Source organism: Dromiciops gliroides, chromosome 3 (genome assembly GCF_019393635.1).
Source record: "Dromiciops gliroides isolate mDroGli1 chromosome 3, mDroGli1.pri, whole genome shotgun sequence".
NCBI classification, from domain to species: Eukaryota; Metazoa; Chordata; class Mammalia; order Microbiotheria; family Microbiotheriidae; genus Dromiciops; species Dromiciops gliroides.
The window spans coordinates 573,581,747-573,605,992 of record NC_057863.1 but is presented as its reverse complement, the minus strand read 5'-3'; the positions used below and the strand labels follow the sequence as shown (position 1 = coordinate 573,605,992).

The window sequence follows — 24,246 nt, the reverse complement described above, 5'->3', positions numbered from 1 at the left end:
TACTTTCATGTCTTGGCTCTCTCCTGATTTTTTCCTCCTCTGACTGCTTTATCTTGGCTTCATATTTATTCTCCTACTTCCTACACATAAGTGATATTGGGCCAGCTACAAGGCACAGCAGATAGAGCACCAGCCCTGGAATCAGGAGGACCTGAGTTCAAATCCAGCCTCAGATACTTGACACTTACTAGCTGTGTGACCCTGAGAAAGTCACTTAACCCCGATTGCCTCAAATATCCATGGCCATCTCCAGTCATGCTGATATATATCTTGCTACTGGACCCAGATGGCTTTGGAGGAAAGAGTGAAGCTGGTAACTTTTCACAGCCCTTCCTCACTTACATCCAATTCACTGCAAGTCATGACATCACCCTGAAGGACAAACAACAAAACACTTAAGTGGTCTTGCAAAGTTTTCTCCTGGTCCCTCCCTCTTCTCTCTCAACAATCTTTTCCTCAGTGATCTTATCTGCTTCTAAGGCTTCAATCATAATTTTTCTGCAGAAAACTCCCTTATCTATGTAGCTAGAGAAGAGATCATCCAGTAATGGTCAGAGGAAGAATTCATTAACTTGTATCTGTGCAGTTTCACAGAGAGCCTCCTGGGAACTGTCAAATCTGACAAATGATGCTTCTTTTTAGTGGTTCATAGAGGGGTCAGGAGGGGAAAATATCCCTAGGAAAGCATTGCTAAGGTTTTGAAGCTTTGGGTAAAAATCTGAAAAACTTAGAGGCACAAGTGATGTTCTCATCACTACTGCCAATTTAAAGTGGGTGAGTCAGAAGGAAAAGGCAAATTTCAGAAGGGAACAGTACCTAAGGAGGTAGAAATGACAGGACTTGGAAAAATATTGGATATGTGGAGTAAATGAGGAGTCAAGGATGAAGTTGCAAGCCTGAAAGATGGTGGTATCCTTGACAAAAGACAAGAAAGAGGATCTATCTGGAGATCACTTGCAAAGTGAAATGGGGTGGATAGAATTCATTAGATAATTGAATTTTATCTTGAGTCCTTGAAGACATGACTGATTGACTGAACAACAACATGCTAATGATTCTCAAATAGACTTATCCTGACCTAACTTTGCTCTAATCTCCAATTTCCTTTCAGACATCCCTAACTGGATATTCGGAAGAAGAAATCTCATTATCTTTTCCCCCTAAACTCAGCTCCACTTCTACCATTCCTATTACTATAAAGGGTAGCACCATCCTCCTAGCCCATCAGGCTGCTAATCATCCTGGACTCCTCACTATCTCTCACCCCCATATCCAATCTGTTGCTAAGGCCTATTGATTTCATCTTTGCAACATCTCTCAAATACACTCCCTTCTTTTCATACATGGCCACCACTCTAGTGCAGGCGTTCATCACCTCATGCTTGGATGATTGTAAAAGCCAGCTGGTGAGTGGGCCTGCCTCAAGTCTCTCCCTGTTCTAATCCATTCTTCATTTAGCAACTAAAATGATTTTCCAAAAACATAAATATGACCATGTCATGCCCTTACTCAAACTCCAGTGGCTCCTTATTGCCTCCAGGATCAAATATGAAATGCTTTGTTTGGCATTCAAAGCCCTTCATAACTTAGCCCCTTTCTACCTTTCCAGTCTTTTTATATTTTACCCTTCAACATGTATTCTGATCCAGTGACACTGGCTTCCTGGCAGTTCCACAAACAAGACATTTCATCTCTCAGCTCCTGGCATTTTCTCTATTTGTTCCTCATTCCTGGAATACTTCTCCCTCCTCAACTCCACTTACTGAACTCCTTGGCTTTAAGTCCCAACTAAAATCCTTTCTTCCCAACCTCTCTTAATTTTGGTGCCTTCCCTGTTAATCATCTCCAATTTATCCTGTATATAACTAACTCTGTATATATTTATTTGCATGTTGACTCCCTCATTAGATTATAAGCTCCTAGAGAGTAGGTACCATCTTTTGCCTTTTTTGTATCCCTTGCACTTGTGTCTGGCACATAATAAGAAATTTATAAATTTTGAATGATCAATAATAGTGACAGAGGTAACAGAGATGAAGGAGTATAACAGATCTTTTTGAAGACAAAATCAATAGGATTTGGTGAGCAATTTATGCAAGGGAAGATAAGAATGATAAATGAATGATGATTTCTAAAGTTTTAAATTGAAGACAAAAGAGAATGATGGAAAGTAACAGTGACAGAAAAAGAATTTGGTGAAGAAAAGGAAGAGTTGGTTTGGATGGGAGGGGGTAAGATGAATTTGGTTTTAGACATATTAAATTTGAAGTGATAGTAAAATGCAATAGCTGAAGACACAAGGACAGATGAGGTTTCCAAAGGAGAGTATATAAAGATAAAAATAACAAAGGCTGAAGGGAGATAGACAGTTGGCAATCAAAACTATGAATGTGAATTGGATGAATTCACTCATAAAATAGAACAGGGTAGCAGAATTGATTAGAGACCAGAATCCAACAATATGTTATTTACAAGGGACACACTTGAAACAAAAAGATACATATAGAGTTAGAATAGAAAGTTGGAACTGAATCTATTATGAAGTAAAAGAGGCAGGGGTAGTAATCATGATCTCAGTTAAAGTAAAAGCAAAAATAGACCTAATTAAAAGAGATAAGCAGGGAAACTGCATTTTGCTAGAAGGTACCATAGACAATGAATTAATATCAATATCAAATACATATATGCACCAAATGGCATAGTATCTAAATCATTAAATGAAAATTAAATGAGTTATAGGAGAAAATAGTAAAACTATACTAGTGGGAGACTTCAACTTTCCCCTCAAAACTAGGTAAATCTAACCATTAAAAAAAGAAAGAAAGAAATTAAGGAGCTGAATAAACAATGGATGAATATCTGCAAAAATATAAATTACTCAGATTATCAGAACAGGAAATAGAATACTTAAACAGACCTATCTTAGAAGAAGAAATTGAACAAGCCATAAATGAACTCAATAAAAAAAACTTCAGGACCAGATGAATTTACCAAACTACTAAATTTACCAATCAACCAAACATTTAAAGAACAACTAATATTATATAAACTGGAAAAAATAGGTGAAGAAAAATTCTTTCTATGTGACAAATATGGTCTTGATACCTAAACCACGGAGAGTCAAAACAGAAAAAGAAAACAATATATAATTTCCCCTAATTAATGTTGATGCAAAAACTTTAACAAATACTAGCATAGATATTACAGCAATATATAAAAAAGATCATAGATTCTGACCAGAATTGATTTATTCCAGGATTCAGGTCTGATTTAATATTAGGAAAACCATAGACACAATTGACCATATTAACTACAAAAACCATATGATTATTTCAATAATTTCAGAAAAAGCTTTTGAAAAATACAACACACATTCCTGTTAAAAACACTAGAAAGCAAAAGAATAAATGGAGCTTTCCTTAAAATGATAAGCAACATTTATCTAAAATCAAGAGAAAGCATTATCTCAATGAGTATAAGCTAGATGTCTTTCTAGCAACATCAAGGGTGAAGCAAAAGTGTCCATCGTCACCATTACTTTCCAATATTGTACTAGAAATGTTAGCTATAGTGATAAAAAAGAAAAATAAATAGAAAGAACAAGCATAGGGAATGAGGAAACAAAACTATCACTTTTTGCAAATTACATGATGCTTTACTTAGAAAACCCTTGGGAGTCAACTAAAAAAACTAATTGAAACACATAACATCTTCAGCAAAGTTGCAGAATATAAATTAAACCCACACAAACAATCAACATTTCTATATGTTACCACAAAGCCCAGCAAGAAAGATAGATAAAGAAATTCCATTTAAAATAACTACATATAGTATCAAATAGTTCGGAGTCTTTTTGTCAACACAAACACAAGAACTATATGAACACAATTACAGAATCCTCTTCACACAAATAAAGACAGATCTAAATAACTTTTTCTTCAGTCGTTTTATTTGTGTTCAACTCTTTGTGACCCATTTGGGTTTTTCTTGGCAAAGAAACTGGAGTCATTTGCCATTTCTTTTTCTAGCTTGTTTTGATTTGCCCAGAGTCACACAGCTAGTGTCTGATAGATTTGAACTTAGGAAGATGAGTCTTCCTGACTCCAGGTCTGGCACTCTATCTACTGAGCCACCCAACTGCACTTTTAAATAACTGGAGAAATAGTAATTGCTCATGAGTAGGCTAAGTCAATATAATCAAAATGACAATACTACCTCAATTAATTTACCTATTCAGTGTCATATCAATCAAATTACTGAAGAATTATAGAGTTAGAAAAAATAATAGCAAAATAAGGAACAAAAGGTTAATGATATCAAGAGAATCAATGAAAAAATGGGAAGGGGTACTAGCATATCTCAATCCATACTACAAAGCTGTAATTGTCAAAATAATTTGGTACTGGGTAAAAGAGGGGTTGATCAGCAGAACACATTAGGTACATACATACTAAATAAAAGCAAATGAGTATAGTAGCCTGGTGTTTGGTAAACTCAAAGTCCCAGGGGCAAGAATTCACTATTTCACACACACAGAGACACATGCACACACACAAAACTGTTGGGAAAATTGGAAAGTAATATGGGAGAAACTAGGCATAGACCAACACTTCACACCATATATAAAGATAAGTTTCAAAATGGGTATGTGATTTAGACATAAAGGGCTATATCATAAGCAAATTATTGGAGCATGGAAGAAATTATCTCTCAAATCTATGGATAGGGGAAAAGTTCATGACCAAAGAAGAGATAAGAAAGTTCATGAGAGCTAAAAAGGATCATTTTGGTTATATAATTTGGGGGGGGGTGAAGCAATTGGGGTTAAGTGACTTGCCCAGGGTCACACAGCTAGTAAGTGTTAAGTGTCTGAGGCCAGATTTGAATTCAGGGCCTCCTGAATCCAGGACCAGTGCTCTATCCACTGCACCACCTAACTGCCCCTAGTTATATAAATTTTAAAAGGTTTGCACAAATAAAACCAATGCAGCTAAAATTAGAAGGTAGGGATTTAGGAAAATAGGTACACTAGGGTACTGTTGGTAAAACTGTGAACTAGTCCAATCATTCTCAAAAGCAATTTGGAATTATGCCCCAAAGCTATTAAACTCACCATATCCTTTGACCCAGTAACATGCTTCTAGGCTTATACTCCAGGGAGATCAAAGAAAGAGAAATAGAACTCATATGTACAAAAATATAGCAGCTCATTTTGTGATGGCAAAGAATTAGAAACTGAGGGAGTGCCCATTAATTGGTGTGAGAATCAGGGTGCCACCCCCCTGCTGAGAAAGACATTGTGAGAACCAGGGCGACACCCCCCTGAGGAGAAAGCATGTGATGAGCATCTGGAAGCTGCCTGGTGTCCGAAAGTCACCTCTATTCATAGACCACCTGTATGTAAGTCATGTCAATCAATGGACCTGCAAATTAGCTTGGAGCTGTGTGTGGGGACTGCCGTGCTTCCTGTTCCACAGGGGACTTCCAGGAGAACTGGCTGGGACTCTTTTGCTCTTTGGAGGCATGGGCTGCTAGGTGAAGGTGAAGTTTTCTCTCTGTCTATCCCGCATAGATTTAAGCTAGGTTTTCCATTCTTTAAGAGCTCTTTTTTCAACCTCTCTCTCTTCATTAACTTTTTTTTTTTTGGTGAGGCAATTGGAGTTAAGTGACTTCCCTAGGGTCACACAACTAGTAAGTGTCAAGTGTCTGAGGCCGGATTTGAACTCAGGTCCTCCTGAATCCAGGGCCAGTGCTCTATCCACTGTACCACCTACCTGCTCCATCTTCACTAACTTCTAATACACTTTAATAAATACTTAAAAGCCTAAACTGTTGCCTAATTTATCAGTAAATCTTAGCCAATATCTCCCCACACTGGGGTCAGATAAGGTGATCACACATTAGATTTCAAACATTACAGTCGGTGAACCACAAAGTAGAATGCTGAACCCCCTGATCTTCTGATCTTCCAGTTGGGTAAGAAATTTTCCCCTATTTCCTATGTGCTTGTCCATTTAAATTTCAAGGTAGTGCTAAGTACCAGCTGTTTTCCCTTTAGATTTTCAAATAGGTTTTTTTCACTTCCTAAGTACCCCTTTTCTAACTTTAGCTTGGCTAATCAGACAAGCAGGGGAAAAGGTCATGTTGACACTTGGTCAGTTTGAATTTAATGAATATTTTTTAATTCTTATTCTTATTTTTTCCGGGCTTTGTTATGTGGTATGGAAAGTTCTGAATGTCATGGAGAAGATTAGAAAGAGTGATATTCCCAAGGACTCTCCATTAGGAAAGCTACTTATGGATTGGGATGAGGGAAAACTTACAGTGAAATCAACCATGAACAGAGGAAAGCTTATTGAACTATGTTTTATGTGGCATAGAGTATTATAGGAAGAATGGCCCAAACATGAGTCATTTAATCTCCAAACACTGAGGTATTTGCAAAGAATCCTATGCCACTGGCCACCTAAAAATTCACTTTATTGGAAAGTCTGGTTCAGAGCAAGCAGGGATTATGATACTGGGGATATAGGACAAGGAGGATCCAGGCCCTAGCTTGAATCTGAGCCTGTTTCTTAGGCTAGAACGCCAAATGGCCCAGCTTCTATCTCCTCTCCCTCTATTTCTTCTATAGACAATTTACATCTAGAGGGGGCAGAGAAGCCTCAAATTCTCCCCCTTCAAGAGATCCTTACCCATGATCAAAAGGGTACTGTGGTAAAACTCAGACAATATTCACCTTTTGGCCCCAAAGATTTGAGTTCACAGAAACGAAATATTCCTAAATTTGATGAGGATCCCACAGAAGTTATCAATCAGTTTAGAGCAATTTTCAGAGGATATCAGCCCACTTGGGGTGATATTACTGATCTCATGGAAACGATATTATCCAATTATCCTTTATCCAATCTGGTGCCAAGGCCTTTTGATTTCACCTTTGTTGCCTCTCTTGATTATGCTCCCTTTCCTCTTCTAATGGTGCCACCACTATGAAGTAGAACCTCATCTCATACCTGGGATATTACAATAGTCTACTGGTAGATCTGTCTGCCACAAGTCTTTTCTAACCCTTCTAGTCAGACATGAAACTGATTTTACTGAAACACAGATCCAAGATGTCACTCAGCAAACTCCAGTGGCTTCCTATCACCTTTAGAATAAAATATAAACCCCTCTCTTTGGTGTTCAAAACCCTACATGACTGAGTTCCCTCCTTTTCATTCTTCTTACACCTTATATATCACTCCTTGGCTTCCTTCAAGTCCCAGCTAAAATCCTACTTTTTTTTTTCATATTTCTGCATTAGTCATGTTATAAGAGAAGAATCAGAGCAAAAAGGAAAAACCTCAAAAAAGAAAAGCAACAGCACCAAAACCAAGAGAAATAGTATGGTTCAATCTGCATTCATATTCCACAGTTCTTTTTTTTTTTCTTTCTGGATTTGGAGAGCATTTTCCATCATGAGTCCTTTGGAACTTTCTGGGACCATTGTATTGCTTTTTTGTTGTTTTTTTGGTTTTGGTTTTTTGGGGTTTTTTGTGAGGCAATTGGGGTTAAGTGACTTGCCCAGGGTCACACAACTAGTAAGTGTCAAGTGTCTGAGGCTGGATTTGAACAGGTACTCCTGACTCCAGGGCTGGTGCTCTATCCACTGCGCCACCTAGCTTCCCCTGACCATTGTATTGCGGAGAAGAATCAAGTCTATCGCAGTTGATCAACATATAATGTTGATGATACTGTGTACGATGTTCTCCTGGTTCTGCTCATCTCACTTATCATCAGTTCATGCAAGTCCTTCCAGGTTTCTCTGAAATCCGCCTGCTCATCATTTCTTACAGCACAATAGAATTCCATTACATTCATATACCACAACTTGTTCAGCCATTCCCCAATTGATGGGCAGCCCCTCAATTTCCAATTCCTTGCCATCACAAAAAGAGCAGCTATAAATATTTTTGTACATGTAGGTACTTTTCCCTTTTCCATGATCTCTTTGGGAAAAAGACCCAGAAGTGGTATTGCTGAGTCAAAGGGTATGCACAACTTTAAGCCCTTTGGTCATAATTCCAAATTGCTCTCCAGAATGGTTGGATCAGTTCACAGCTCCACAAACAATGCATTAGTGTTTCAATTTTTCCACAGCTTCTCCAACATAAAATCCGACTTTTTATAAAAAGCTATTACCAATTCATCTTAATTCTAGTGTATTCCCTCTGTTGATTATTTCCTTTTTATCCACTATATAACTTGTTTGTATACATAACTGTTTGCATTTTGTCTCACCCATTAGATTATGAGTTCTTTGAGGGCAGAGACTAGCATTTGCTTTCCCCAGGCCTGGCACATAGCTGGTGCTTAATAAATATTTATTCACTGACTGACTAGTCCACTAGTCCACTAGTGCATTGGGTGGGTATTAAATGGAGGACTGATGAGAGGACATGGATAAGAATGACATATATGAGAAGGTATGGATGATTGTGACCTTTACTAGTGGAGGAAATGCCCACATTAATGAATTATCGATCCATAGAAATAAGACAGTATTGTCCCTCAATTAATATAATCTCCTATTCCCAATTTTGGTTGGTTATTTCATTTTTTGGTATCTGTTGAGATGGTTATCAGGTTTTGAAGTAAAATTATTTGGAAACAACAAGAACTCACCTCACAATTCTTTGAAGATGAACACAAACAGGTGTAAACAGTCTTCTTATTCATCATTATTATTATTTTCAGATCCTTTCCATTACCTTTTCCAACCCCTAAAAAGAAAAAAAAAGTTGTGTTCAGTTTATGGCAAAGAAGATTAGATTTGTTGAATTAAACTAAAAGTCCTTGCTAATTAATTTTGTGGCTTAAAAAAAAGCAAGTTATCCTAAGGAATACTGTATTAATATTTGCTAATTTTTGTGGTTCTCTATTCTGCCATTTTTAATTAAAGTAGAATTAATACAATGCACTTCAGAGCATCTTCTACTGTAGTATTTTAGAGGCAGCTAGGTCACACAGTGCAGAGAGTGCTGAAGTCAACAAGACTTGAGTTCAAATTTAGCCTTAGATACTTAATAGCTATATGACCCCAGGTAAATAATTTCATCTGTTTGCCTCAGTTTCCTCAATTGTTAAACGAGGATAATAATGTTATCTAAATGGAGTTGTGAAGATCAAATGAGATAATATTTGTAAAGTAGCACAGTGCCTGGCATATAATAGGTGCTATATAAGTGCTTATTTCCTCCCAGTCTTTTAACTTCCAGAAAGAGACCTAATGTCAATTTTACATACCCTGTTTAGAAAAAAAGTTTTCATAAAAGATTTCACAATCACCATTGCTAAAGTCTAGTTCACAATTATTTAATTGGGAAATTTAGTCCTAAAAATAGTCTAAATGCCTTTTGCTAAAATTTAAATCGACTACCTGGATTATCCTTAGTGAAAATTCAGAATGTCTATATCTCAATAGCCAAGTCAACAATGACCTCCTGATTGCTAAATCCAATAGCATTTTCTCAGTCTTCATCCCTCCTGATTTTTCTGCATTGTTTATTAATACTATTTAAAATAGTATTTTATTTTATTTTTTACAATTACATGTGAAGATTGTTTTTCAACATTCATTTTAGTAAGATTTTGAGTTCCAAATTTTGACTCTCTTCCTTCTCTCCCCCCTCCCAAAGCCTTGCTGATATAGATTATACATTATAATCATGTTAAACATATTTCTACATTAGTCATGTTGTAAGAGAAGAATCAGAAAAAAGGAAAAAAACACAAGAAAGAAGAAACAATAACGACAAAAGTGAAAATAGTAAGCTTCAATCTGCATTCAGACTTCATAGTTCTTTTTCTGGATGTGGAGAGCGTTTTCCATCATGAGTCTTGGTATTGCCTTGGATCATTGCATTGCTGAAAAGAGCTGAGTCTATCACAGTTGATCATACAATGTTGTTGATACTGTGTACAATGTTCTCTTGGTTCTGTTCATTTCACCCAGCATCAGTTCATGTAAATCTTTCCAGGTTTCTCTGAAATCCTCCTCCTCCTCATTTCTTACAGAAGAATAGAATTCCATTACATTCATATACCACAACTTGTTCAGCCATTCCCCAACTGATGGATATCCCCTCAGTTTCCAATTCTTTGCCACTACAAAAAGAGCAGCTATAAATATTTTTGCACATGTGGGTCATTTCCCCCTTTTTATAATCTCTTTGGGATAAAGACCTAGTAGTAGTATTGTTGGGTCAAAGGGTATGCAAAACTTTATAGCCTTTTGGGAATAGTTCCAAATTGCTCTCCAGAATCAATGGATCAGCTCACAGCTCTACCAACAATGCCTTACTAATCCTATTTGTCACCCCTTTCCCCCATTCCCATTCTGAATACTTTCTTCTTCCAAGGTTTTGATGACACTTGCTATCTCTCTCATGATTTTCTGCCTAAATGTCCTTCCTGGTATCCTTTGAAGGTTCAGCATACATGTCCTGTCCTTCATCTGAAGGTGGCTTTTGAAGTCATCAATATTCAGGCTCCATTGTATCCAACCCAACTTTATTTCCATCTTGTCCACAACACAAATTCTTGCTATAATAAAGATGAATCTGGAACACATTTATCTAGCAAATATTTAATAAGAGGATTCCCATTTGGGTAGAGACTGATCTAATTCTAATCCCATATTCTTTTTATTATACTCTAGTTGTTTCATTTGTGGCTATCTTGTTTCCCCTACTGGAATCATGAAGCCTTTGAGAGTAATAACTCTTATACTTACTGAATTGTGTAGTAAGATACTCAAGAAATACTAGCTGGTTTTTTAAAAAAACTTCCTTTTTAACTGTATGGTCATTATTGTAGAATGTTGAGTGAATCACCAACCAAAGGAAATTTAAGTATAGCTTTCAAAACTGTCTATTCTAGAAACATGTGCATTCTTAGTCACCTAACTCTCTATATAAACAATTACAAGAAAGGAAATATTTTGTTTCCTGAAAAGGGAAAGCATTTGATATGAAGAATGCTCGGGTATGTTCCATGTTTTTAACATTTAAATCATCCTTGCACTAGAGTATTTTATTGCATCTTTAAGGGCCAATAAGCCCTCAAACAAAAGGTACAATAATGATGAACTAACTCTGTATTGTAGTTGTGTTAAGGTAAATTTCACTAGTTTTAATTCAATGCAATTACAAACACTTTTTAAAGGCCCCTAACATATGTAAGACATGCTGTGTGGTGGCAGGAATACAAAGACAAAAAATGAAATGGTTGTCAAGAGTTTCTGGCTGTTCTTTGACAGTAAAATTAATGCCATATTACTATTTAATTAACAATTCCTTTCTTATCCTAATTGAACTGATTTTTTCATAAAAAGTCTTTTAAATTTTTAAAATATTAGTTTATTCTAAGAAACATTTTTGCTTACATTAGATTTAACCCAGTTCTTAGACCATATATGTCAATAAACTCCATTCTGAATATAAAAGGTCAAATCATTTAAAAATAAAAGAAAATAGAAAGAAATGACTTTCATAATTATCACCTGGGGGAGAATTCTTGACCAAATAAGGGCTGGAGGTTATCATAAGGTAAAAAAAAGGAACCAATTTTGATTTCATGATATTAAAGAGCTTTAGTACAAGCAAAATAAATGTAGATACAATAAAAGAGAAACTGTCTAATCGGGGGAAAACCTTGGTATCCCATATCATGGGCAAAAGTTCAAGGTTTATCAGGACTTTTCAAATGTACAATTAAGAATCTTTCCCTGATGGATAAGTGGTCAAATAATATGAGTAAACAATTTTCTAAATAATAATTGCAAATAAAAAAGTGATCAGAGCAATACAAACTCAAATCATTAACAATAAGAGAAATGCAAATTAAAACACCTCTGGACTTTCACCTCACATACTGCAAACTGGCCAAGTTAACAAAAATTGGGAAGTCAATGTTGAAGGGTCTGTGGGAAGATAGACATAGTAATGATTGTTGCTCAGACTGAACTGGGACAATTGATTTGGATATAAATGTGAAATTTTGAAGGCAAAGTCCATATGATATACCAGAGATGTAAGAAACAGAAACAGAAGTCCAATATATGCCAAAATATTCGTAATAATAGTCTTTGAATTAGGAAAACAGTGGAAACAAAGTAGGTGCCCACTGATTGAGGAAAAGCTAAATAAACTGTGGTATATGAATCTAGAGGAATATTGGACTAAGCTCTGAAGATACAAAGAGAAAAGCAAGATAGTTTCAGATCTCAAGTTTATATTCTAAAGAAGACAATAGAAGGCAGCTAGGTGGCATGGTAGATAAAACACTGGCCCTGGATTCAGGAGGACCTGAGTTCAAATTTGACCTCAGACACTTGACACTTACTAGCTGTGTGACCCTGGGCAAGTCACTTAACCCTCATTGCCCTGGGTGGAAAAAGAAGACAATATGCATATACATAGGTTTATATAAATGTCTGAGGAATTCTTAGAGGAAATCAATCAACCAGAATATATTAAGTACCTACTATGTTCCAGGCATTATGCTTTTTGCAAAGAATATAGGAACAAAGAATAAAAAAATCTCTACTCTCAAAGAATTTATATTTCAATAGGGTAGATAATAAGCACATATTATATAAGTATGAATTTACAAAATACAAATATACACAAAATAGTTAAGTACAAGGTAGTTTGGGAGGGAGGGCACTTGCAGTTGAGCAGATCAAAAAAGGCTTCATGTAGAAAATAATGTTTGAACTTTGTTGTAGAGCAAAAGAGAAGTTCTATGAGGCAGAAGAAGGGGGTACATTTCAGGAATGTGGTATAGCCAATGCAAAGGTATGGAAAAGTGAAATGGAGCATTGTGTATGAGCAACAGAGTGTGTGAAGCAAGTTTGACTGGAATGCAGAATATGAGAAGAGGAATAGTGTCTAATGAGGCTGAATGAATGAATGACCCATTAATTAAGCACTTACTATGTGAAAAGCATTGTGCCAACCACTGGGAATATAAATAGAAAAAGTAAGACAGTCATTGCTCTCAAGAAGCTCACATTTTAATGAGGAAAACAACACATGTGGAAGGTTTCAGTTGCAAATCAGGTGGAAAGCATCCGTGGTTTTAGGGTGCAGTGGCAAAATAGCAGGTATAGTGCCTTTTCTTGTCATTTCCATGGATAAAATCATATCATTCTCTGATATTGTACCATCTGACAGTACCAAAGCCTACCAGGCCTGTGAGTGACCATTGACTGGCAATGGGTGGGATGGTCCTATCCTCTCCTCCACAAGAGTTGCTTCCTTAACTGATGGTTATGAGGACTAGGCTGGAAGAAGTAGTGGTGGTCTGTAAAGTTCTGCTACACCCAGGTTTTCTGGGCTTATCTGTCTGTTGGTGGCAGCTGTTCCTGGTGCTGATGAGAAAGGTAGGCCCTCATTCCATAATGATCTACCACCACCTCTATGCCACCACCCACCAGCCATGATGGCTGTAGAGGCCAGTCTGGGTTGTTCTGATGATTTGAGCAACACCAATTATTCCCAACACTCTTGGATTCAAGGTCCTGAGATATTTCAATTAGACTGGAAAGGTAGTTTAGGGTCAGGTTTTATAGGGCATTAAAAGCTAAAAAGAGTTTAAATTTTATTCTAAAAGCAATAGGAGGGCATTTGAGCTAGGTGAGTAGAGGAATCACATGGTCAGATTTTTGTTTAAAGAAAATTACTTTGACAGCAAAGTGTAGAATGGACTGAAGACTTGAAGCCTGCACACCAATTTGGAGTGGGGGGGGGCAGTTGTGATAATCCATGTGAGAGTTGATGAGGGCCTGAACTAAGGTGGTAGATGTGTATGAATTCAGAGAATATTTGAAGGTAAAACAGCAAGATGGGCAACTGTCTGGATACCTGGGGTGAGAGAAAGAATAGTCCAGGATGCTGAGATTATGAACCTGAGACACCAGAAGAATGGTAGCACCTTTGACAGAAATAGGAAAGTTTGGAAGAGCAGAAGAATTAGAGGGGAAATAATGAATTCAGTTTTAAGCATGTTGAGTTTAAGATGATTTTGGAACATCTAGTTTGAAATATCTAACAGAACTGGTGATCTGAGACAAATTCAGATTTGAGACTGAGGCTGGGGATGTATATATTCTACATATTTGTATACATATATACACACACACATATATATATGTACATGCACACATACATATAAACAGATATAATGAACATATCAGGTATATACACATATACATGGTTGTTGTCCCCCATTTTTGAAAAGCACCAAAATAACCTTGCTAGATTGTGGTCAAAGTATGGTGTGCCCAACTGTGGCTGATCAGAACAATATGAGCTTGGAAGGCTTTACCACAGGTCAGGTACAAATAGTCCATATGACTAATTTAAGTGGAGGTGTCTCTAAATTTGTGTTATCTCATGTTTCTTTTGAGCTACTGTAATTCTGCTTTGCTTATAGAGCATGGCACCTTCTTTGATGCTGGCACAACATGCTGGGCAGTCCTGTGCTAGTGTCTCCCATGTCTCACAAACATACAAATGCACACATACACACACAAGAGCAAATAGGTGGTGCAGTGGATAGAATGCCAAGCCTGTTGTCAGGATGATTTATCTTCCTTAGTTTAAATCTGGTCTCAGATACTTACCAGCAGTGTGATCCTGGGCAAGTCATTTAACCGTGTTTGCCTCAGTTTCCTCATCTGTAAAATATGCTAGAGAAGGAAATGGCAAAGCATTCCAGCATCTTTGCCAAGAAAACCCCAAATGGGGTCACAAAGAGTCAGATACAACTGAAAGAACTGAAAAATAAACACATATATTCATATAAGTGTGTGTATGTGTATGTGTGTGTGTATCTGTGAGGCATCTGCATAGAGAAAATAGTTAAACCCAAAGGAGCTAATAAGATCACCAAGATAGAAAATAAAAAGGGAGAAGAGAGCTCAGGACAGTACCTTGGGGAATAACCACAGTTAAAGGGTTATTTAGCAAATGAGATTGAGAAGGAATAGTCAGACAGGTAGAAGGTGAACCAGAAAAGAATTGTTTCATTAAAACTCAGAGAGGAGAGAATATTAAATGAAATAGATGGGTTGAGAAGAATGAGGACTGAGACAAGACCATCCCAGTGGCAATTATAAAACTTCTGATGATTCTGGGGAGAGAAGTTTTTAGTTCACTAATGAGGTTGAAAGCCAGAATGTAAAAGGGTCAGGATGTGTAGGCAGTGAATGTACATGGGTTTTTACAAGGATTTTGGCTGATAAAGGGAAGAGAGATATAGGACAATATCATGAGAGGATGGCAAGGACTAGTTATTGTTGTTGTTCTTAAGGATAGGAGAGATGGTGAGTGTTTGTTGTTGTTTATCCTTAGTGCTCAAAGAGGACTGAAATGGCATCATGATGTTGGAGACAATGTACATTATGTCTGGCTGTGGCTGGTCATACCAATATGAACTCAAAAGGCTTAAATAATCTGTATGACCATTTGGGAGGGAAATGTCTCTATTCCAGCAGAAATTTACAAGGCAGAGGGTCCACTGTTCATACAAAGGCTGATTGAAATCTTATGGATTATACAATAAGACAAAGTTATCCTTCAGGAGTTCAAGGATGCCTCCATAGTCCATCTCTGTAAAGGAAAAGGAAATCAGTTGTCCTGTGATGATCACAGGGGGATTTCTCTCAGTCACTGCTGGCAAAATTCTTGTCAGAGTCCTCCTCTGTAATAGGCTGTTCCTTCACCTGGAAGATGGCCATCTACCTGAGAGCTAGTGTGACTTTGGAAAGGGCCAAGAAATGGTCAACATGGTGCTTGTCATCTGACAACTCCAGGAGAAATGCCAGAAGTAGAACAGAGGTCTGTACGCATCATTCATCAATCTGACCAAGGGCTTTGATACTGTCAGTTATGAGGGCTTGTGGAAGATCATGGCAAAATTTGGTTGCCCAAAGAAGTTCATCGGTATTGTATGCCAGTTTTATGATGGTGGACTTGCACAGCTTCTCGATAATGGATGATTCTCTTGCAGTTTTCCAGTCATAGAAGTGTTTAAAGGCAGAAGGGAATCAGTCAGCTGTGGAAAATTGAAAACAGTGGGGATGATTGGGGATGCAATGTGCTAGAGAATATGTGAGGAGGGAGGATAAAGTGCAGATGTAGAAGGTTGAGCCTTGACAAGGAGAAAGGACATATTATTGTCACAGACTGGAAGAAAAGAAGAGAGAGGGCAAGAGGATGTCAAAGGATTTTGAGATGAAGAGGATGGGAGAAAAGAGAGTTCATGTTGAATGACCTCAGATTTTTCAGTTATTAAGAGGCAACTTCCTCAGCTGAAAAAAAGGGAGTAAGAAGAACTATGGAAGACCTGAGGAGGGAAGAAAAGGTTTAGAATACTTTTTGTGAGGAGCAATATAGAAAATCAATTACTTCCTTGCTGTAGTGAGGGCCTGGGTAATATTGGATAACATGAATTTGTAATACACCCAGCCAGTATGGCTGTGGAACTTCCTGCACTTTCATTCAACTGCTCATGAGTAGACGTGGACAAGGTGAATGGTAAGAGTAATATATAACTGAAGTTTAGCAAGAGAAGAGCAGCAGCAGAACAACGTGGCAAGGGATCCGAGCAGAGGACAGTGGAGAGTTGAAATGTCTACTAAGATGAGGTTGTAGAGTCAAAAAGAAAGCAGAGTTAAAGCAGGGGGGATGGTCTAAGAAAGCACAGAGGGACGGATGGAATGGGTGTCTCAAGGGCAAAGAACAATTGTAGGAATGGTGAAGCATTGGGAGAGATGAAATAATAGACCATGGTCAAGTCAGGGAATGTCAAGGATTTCTCATTAGGGGAGTAGAAAATTTGTGGATAATGGTAAGTGCTCGTGTGTGACCATCCCTGTATGGGGCTAAGGTGGAATGAAGGAGTAGGAAATGGGACTTAAGGAGATTGAGAAAATAGGAAGTTAGGGAGTTTGAGGGAGGATCATCATGGAGAGTGATAACTTTTTGGTAGTAGGGGTAAAGATGGGGGAGATGAAGGAAAGCCCCATGCAGAAGTATCAAGCACTGAATTCTAGACTTTTTATAGGAAGACCTTGATGGAAACTTCTCTTTGATGAAATAGCCAAATGTAACAGAGGTGAATAAGATAGAATCATGGATTTACATCTGGAAGGGACCCAAGAAGCCATATAATACAATCCCTTCATTTTATAGGATAACAGTTGGTGTTTTCTGTTGTGGACCCAGTTCTATTTCCAAGACTCTTCATCAACTGAGTAACCAGAACAATGATTATGGGACAAGATTTGAATTTGAGCTGAAACTTGAAGTCACCCAGGAATGAGAAGAGGCTGAGATAAGGAAAGAATGCATTCCTGTCATAGGACATGGCCAGGGCAAAGGCACAGAGACTGGAGATGGAGGGTTGTATGTAAGGAACAGCAAGGTGGCTGGGTTGAATGGAATGCAGAGTATATGGAGGGGGTCATTATGTAATAAAGCTATAAAGGTAGGAAAAAGGGCCGGTTGTTAAGAGCCTTTTTTGGTGTTAGAAATAATAGTGAGAGGGCAGCTAGGTGGTGCAGTGGATAAAGCACTGGCCCTGGATTCAGGAGGACCTGAGTTCAAATCCGGCCTTAGACACTTGATACTAGCTGTGTGACCCTGGGCAAGTCACTTAACCCTCATTGCCCCCCTCCCCCCACACACATATTTTTTTTTTAATAAGTACAAAAAGATATCAGTAAAAAATCAATGTGGATTAAAAAAAATAATAGTGAACCACCAGGAGCTTATTGGGTGTGAGGCAGAAACATGGTTGGACTAGTGCTTTAGGAAAATCTCTTTGACGGTATATAGAGGATAGACTGGAGTGCAGAGAGACTTGATACCATCCCCAAGCCATTGCCCTTCTCACTGCCACACCCTTTGTACCACAGGACCTCCAGAGATCTTGCCCTGACTTAACCCTCTCACCTCTAGAATTCCCACCCTGCAGTCCCAGTCACATCAAATGGCTCAAAACAAAAACAACCCCCCAAAATGAAACTGAAGGTCACATAGTTTTAAAGAGCAAACTTCCTTCTGAAGGAAAGATGACACAGTGGTGGGATCGTATGGATATAGAATATTTAAACTCAGTTGGCGTGTTAGCATTTTTTCCTTTTGTTTTCTCTTTCATTTTTATTCTTTGTTACAAGAGATGGGTCACTGGATATAGGAGTAAGACAAATTCAAAAAATAAAAGTGATGCAAAACAAATCTACAAAAATTTGAAAATTAAATTTTAAATCCTAAATTTAATAGCAAAAAGAGAGAACATTTCCATACACCAATCACTTATACCACAACCATAAATGAGGTGGGTGGGGACTATTTTCCCCAAGACCAGGGAAGAATATATTATACCCACTCTTTTAAGTTCGAGCCCATTATCCTCACTGAATAATGTACTTTTTAGTTGGTGGGAGCAGGGATTTTTATACCTTCCCAGTAAATATCCTTTTACCATAGCTATTTGATATCCGCTGGTTGATTAATATTGGGGAGCACATTAGATGGAGGATTGTGAGCAATAGAACTGGAAAATATGTCAAACCCTTGTGGTTACTCTGAAACCCTAAGGGGAGCAGCAGTCAGCCTCTCTCTGGGGAGCCAACTTTCCAATGCGAATGGGGATTAGGGGAGGGAACTCAGAAGGGGAGCAACATTTACAATGTGGTTATTATATACATTATTCTCCTGGCTTTGCTCATTTCATTTTGTTCATACAGGTTTTCTTCCCAGGTTTCTCTAAAACCATTTCTTTCATAATTTCTAAGGGCACAGTAATATTCCATTACATTTATTACCATAATTTGATCAGTCATTCCCCAAATCATGGGCACTCCCTTTGTTTCTAGTTCTTTGCTACAACACAAAGAGCTGCTAGAAATCTTTTTGTGTCTATATATGTGCTAGAGAGCAGCATAGTGGATATAGGGCTAGCTTCGGAATTATCAAGACAAGGGTTCAAGTCCTGTCACTGACACATAATTAGCCTTATGACCATGGGAAAGTTATTTAACCCCTTAATGCTTCAGGCTGACTATAAGTGGCAAATGAGCTTATATCCATTGGTGGAAGGAGTTTCCTTACCATGAATTCTTTACACAAACAAAATCAAGTAACTAATATTTATTTATCTATGTACCCTAGGTATAGCTATACACATATATGCATATCCACATACATGAACACATGTGTAAATATAGAACATGTTGGTAACCAAATTCAATTGATAAGATTTTCTCTTTCTTAACCTTCAATTATATTAAACATATTTACCTCGAATTGAATAAATAGTGATGGATTTTATCTTGAATATTTTATTTTGAGGGATAGCCCAATGGTATTTATTCTTTATCAGGGCAAAATATTCAACATATCTGCTCTGTAATACAAGAGACAAATTGGTGTAAGTGAAGAAAAAGTATAAAATAGCCATTGCCAGTTTCTCTGCAAGTAACCCACATCTTAGCAAGCATTTATAGAGCAAACACCTTGAAATTTTGTAGTAAAGGCAATGGGAAGTTACAAGGAAAAAGATAGTCTTTGCCTTTCAAGAGGTTTGTAATCAATGGGGGAGATAACAAGAACATACATGAAAAAAACATGTAATGTGTTGTTTGTCCTTTATTCTAAAAGAGACCAATGGCATCACAAGGATTATGTATTGACTTACTCATGGATTGAATTTAAATGAGGCAGAGTTGTACAAAGTTGCCAGCCTCATTCTTTCCTCCAGAGTCATCAAAGTCCAATGATGAGACATAAGTCAAGAGGATTGGTGATGGCTTGAGATGAAGTGGATGACTTTGGTGTTCCTAAATTAAAGTCTTTCCTAAGCCTCAGTTTATCTGTGGCAATGCCCATTCAGTGACTAAAGACTTAGGTAAGAATTGAGACAAAATGGAGACAGCTAGGTGATGCAGTGGATAAAGCACTGGCCCTGGATTCAGGAGGACCTGAGTTCAAATCAAACCTCAGACACTTGACACTAGCTGTGTGACCCTGGGCAAGTCACTTAACCCTCATTGGGCCCTTCCCACACACACATACACACACACATACACAAAGAAAAAACACATCAAGAATTGCGAAAAAAGATGGCCTAATTTACTATAAGAAAAATTTCAATCTGGGAAGGAAAGGTCCTCAAAGTTTCTGGCCAGAACAGAAAACAATTGCCATTTCTGCTTATTCTAAACCATCCAAACCTAAATGATAAGCCACACAGGCTTGGTCTGGGGCTGTTATTGGCCATTCCATAAAGGCCAGAGTGATTTGGGTTTAAAGGGTAGTCAAGTAGCTCCATAAAATATCAAGAGAAACATGCAAGTATGTATACAACTAATTATATGATGGCTAAAGCTTACTGAAATGTTTGAAATGATGGAAGGTGGGTGGGATTAGCCTGGAAATTCTGTTGGAAGCAGAGTTGGAAGCAGCAGCAGCAGCAGCAGCAGAAGAAGAAGAAGAAGAAGCAGAAGAAGAAGCAGAAGCAGAAGAAGCAGAAGCAGAAGAAGAAGCAGAAGCAGAAGAAGCAGAAGCAGAAGCAGAAGCAGAAGCAGAAGAAGAAGAAGAAGAAGAAGAAGAAGAAGAAGAAGAAGAAGAGATGGTTAGGTAAAGAAGAGAAGAATATTCTAGGAGTTTGAAACTAATATAGTTAAAAATTCAGAACAAAAGGATAAGCAAGGCATCTGTAAGGCTAATGTAATTTCTGATTTCTTCCCTCTATTCCAACCCAACTGATTTCATTCTGTCAGTCCAGCGTAGATCTATTGGGATTCTCTCTCTCTCTCTCTCTCTCTCTCTCTCTCTCTCTCTCTCTCTCTCTCTCTCTCTCTTTCTTTTTGGTAGGGCAGTGAAGGTTAAGTGACTTGCCCAGGGTCACACAGCTAGTATCCACTGCACCACCTAGCTGCCCCAGAATTCTCTCTTTCTGAACCCTCCTTTTACCTCTAGTGACTGTTGTACCACTGATAACTCTGCATGGATCCAGTTAATCACAAAGCTTCCAGAACTCATGTGAAGGAGCACTAGTAGAAATCTATTTAATTGCTTTCAATATTACCCCAAGTATCAGCATATCCCACTTCTGCATTTGGTACCAGCCTATGGGATGATACTGAGAAAGTGGGGCTATAAGTAGTAGATAGCTAACTGGTCCAGACTCCAGCATAAGGCTACCTATCACCTGGATGTGGACCCTTTTCATCTCTTACTACCTGGACCTTGCAGTAGCCTGGTGGCTGGTTTTCCTGACTCAAGTCTCTCCTCACTCACATCATCTTTCACTCAGCTGTCAAAGAGGTCTTCCTAAAACTTATCACAGTCACCCCTTTACTCAATAAACTTCAGTGGCTTCCTGTTACATTTCCAAGATCAATACAATTCTTTGTTTGGAATTTAAAGTCCTTCACAACCTGGTTCCCCATCTTCCTAATCTTCTTACATTTTGCTCCCTTACATACACTCCATAATTCAGCTCCTAGTCCTGGCTCAATTGTTGTTACTCACACATAACACTCCATTTTCCAACTTCACTAAATTGTATTGATAGTTCCCCAGGCCTGGAAAGTTCTTCATTCTCACTTCATACTCCTGGTTCCTTGCTAGGCTTTAAAGCTAAGCTCAAATTCCACTTTCTGCAGATCTTTTCCCTTCTCCATCTCTCACCTCCCCCATGCTAATGCCTTCCCACTGCTATTACTTTCCACTTACCTTGCATATATTTGCATGTAGATAGTTATCTGCATCTCTTCTTTAAAGGCAGGGGGGAAAGTGTTGCTTTTGTTTATATCCTTAACACTTATTTAGCCAATGATTTAGCTACATAGCAATTATCTTAGTACTGGTTATGCCAGGGATAGTCTCCTCTAGAGAGCAAATCCCAATAGGCTTCTTGCTCCTGAGTATTCGACTTAGAGGCATGGAATTTTTATTATTGTTGTTGTTATTTTTACCTTCAATCTCCTTATCTCATCCAAGTTGAAGGTATAATGGTCACCCTTGGTCCCAATCCCAGTACTGGTTGCTCCATTGTTTCTGACCTGAGCCTGATTTGTCCCTTCTTAACCAAGTGTGCTATCTCTCTGTTCCTGTGGGCTCACCATATTGGTGCTGGACTTATTTATGAACAACTGATTGGCTTTAACCTTAACACAATTCAGAATTTCCAAGCTCAAGTGATACACTAGCCTCAACCTCTTCAGCAGTAGGGACAACAAGCATTTGTACCATCATGTCCAGAGAGGTATGGAATCTTTAGAATTTACTCTTCCTTCTTTTGTGATGATAACCCAACCACAACACTTTAAAATGTGATTTTTGGAATGTGAAAGATAGGATAGGTATTCAGAAGAAAACCTGGTCACAGAAGTCACCAAAAACTGATTTTAAAAACCTCAACAGGGGGCAGCTAGGTGGTGCAGTGGATAGAGCACTGGGCCTAGATTCAGGAGGACCTGAGTTCAAATCCGGCCTCAGACACTTGACACTTACTAGCTGTGTGACCCTGGGCAAGTCACTTAACCCTCATTGCCCCACAACCCCCTTCCCCCAAAAAACAAACAAACAAAATACCCCTCAACAGTTCTTGAACTTGCCACAGCAAAAGGGTAAAGACCACTGCTACCTATTTTCTATCAAGAGATGATTAAATTCACTAATAATGTTGAATTTCTAAGGGATATTAGTTAAAATTTTTTTTAAAACCCAACTAGTTACTTTTCATAGCCTTCTTTCCTAGAAGGTCTATCCTTTGTTTAAAAACTCACCTGTGAAGGAGTTTCTACTCCCTGAAATTTGGTACTAGTAGCTGTATCTGTTCTTCTCTTTCCAAAATATTCCAGGCTCTCCTTCAGAAAAGAAGAAAAAATTCAAATAAGTCTCCACCAAGTACCAAAGAGTTCTCAAATATTTTTACTTAGTTTCTTCATCAAAACACACTTGAGGTTTCTAATGGAACTAATGACATTTCCATTACTCTGGCCAATGTTGTTTGGGCTGATGTTACCTAAATTTGGAGTTCCAGAGCACTTACGTTTGATGGGGCATGCTGAACTCTTATCAACCTCTTCTTACTTTCTCAGTCTTATTTAAAAAACATTTTTCCATATATTTATGTGAATGTTATGATAAGAATCTTGGGAGCAGAGTTAACTTGGGGGTGGGTGGCAATGGGTTTGGTTTACATAGTACCTGAAAGGATGCCTATAGATCTTCATAGATTAATTTTTTTTATTTAATTAGCTTTAATATCATCTTTTGTGCTATGAAGAAGAAGAGCCATTATCTTCATTTTACTGGAGAGGGGGAAGTACTAATATGTCTACATTCAACAAATAAGTATCAGAACTTAGAATATAACCCATATGCCCTATAACCTATATGTCCTATAACCGACATATCCAGCTGTGTTTCTCACTTGGAAAGAGGGATTGGTCTCTCCAAAGACAAGTCTCATTCAAGCACCACAGAACCATAGAATAGTTAGGCAGGATGGCATATATGAATAGGGCACTGGCCTCAGAGTCAGTAAGATGTGTCAGTGAGATGGTACCATAGTGCACCAGGCATTGGGTCCATTGGAGGGAGGAAGAACTGCATTCAAATTTGACCTCAGACATTTACTGGCTGTTACCTGTACAAGTCACTTAACCTCTGTTTCCTTCAGTTTCCTCATCTGTAAATAGGGACAGTAATAACCCTTATCCCTAAGGGATGTTGTGAGGACAAAATGAGGCAATTTTGTCTTCAGCTGCCAGGATATGTGGTTTATATTCTATATTCTACTACATAATTATTGAATGTAGACATATCTGTACTTCCTCCCTCTCCAGTGAAATGAGGATAATGGCTCATCTACCTTTAAAGCTTAAAAGATGACATTAAGAATAATATAAAATACTTAGCACAGTGCCAGGAATATAGTTGGCACTATTTAAATGATAGCAACGATGATGATCACAATGATGATCTGGGTTCAAGTCCTGCCCATGACACATATTGGCCATGTGACCCTGAACAAGTCACTTGATTTCTCAGTGTCGTAGGCAAATCTTTAAGACTATAAATTGCAGACCAGGTACCAATTTTCATTGGTAGATGGAATTTCTTCACTAGGAAATCCTTGTACCAATTAAATTATAGGTGTGGTTTAAAAAATAAAAGG

The 24,246-nt window shown here is 37.9% G+C and overlaps 1 protein-coding gene across 1 annotated transcript in view; it reads right to left on the bottom strand.

Moving 5' to 3' along the window:
- LOC122747963 (phosphatidylinositol 3,4,5-trisphosphate 3-phosphatase TPTE2-like) overlaps positions 1–24,246 on the bottom strand; it is an 82,151-nt gene that overhangs the window by 7,516 nt on the left and 50,389 nt on the right. The window contains exons 13-15 of the mRNA XM_043993725.1: positions 22,850–22,930; positions 19,356–19,461; positions 8,668–8,765 (exon numbers count right to left, since the gene is read on the bottom strand). Of these exons, the coding sequence (XP_043849660.1) occupies positions 8,668–8,765; positions 19,356–19,461; positions 22,850–22,930 (285 nt within the window). The remainder of the gene's footprint in view (positions 1–8,667; positions 8,766–19,355; positions 19,462–22,849; positions 22,931–24,246) is intronic.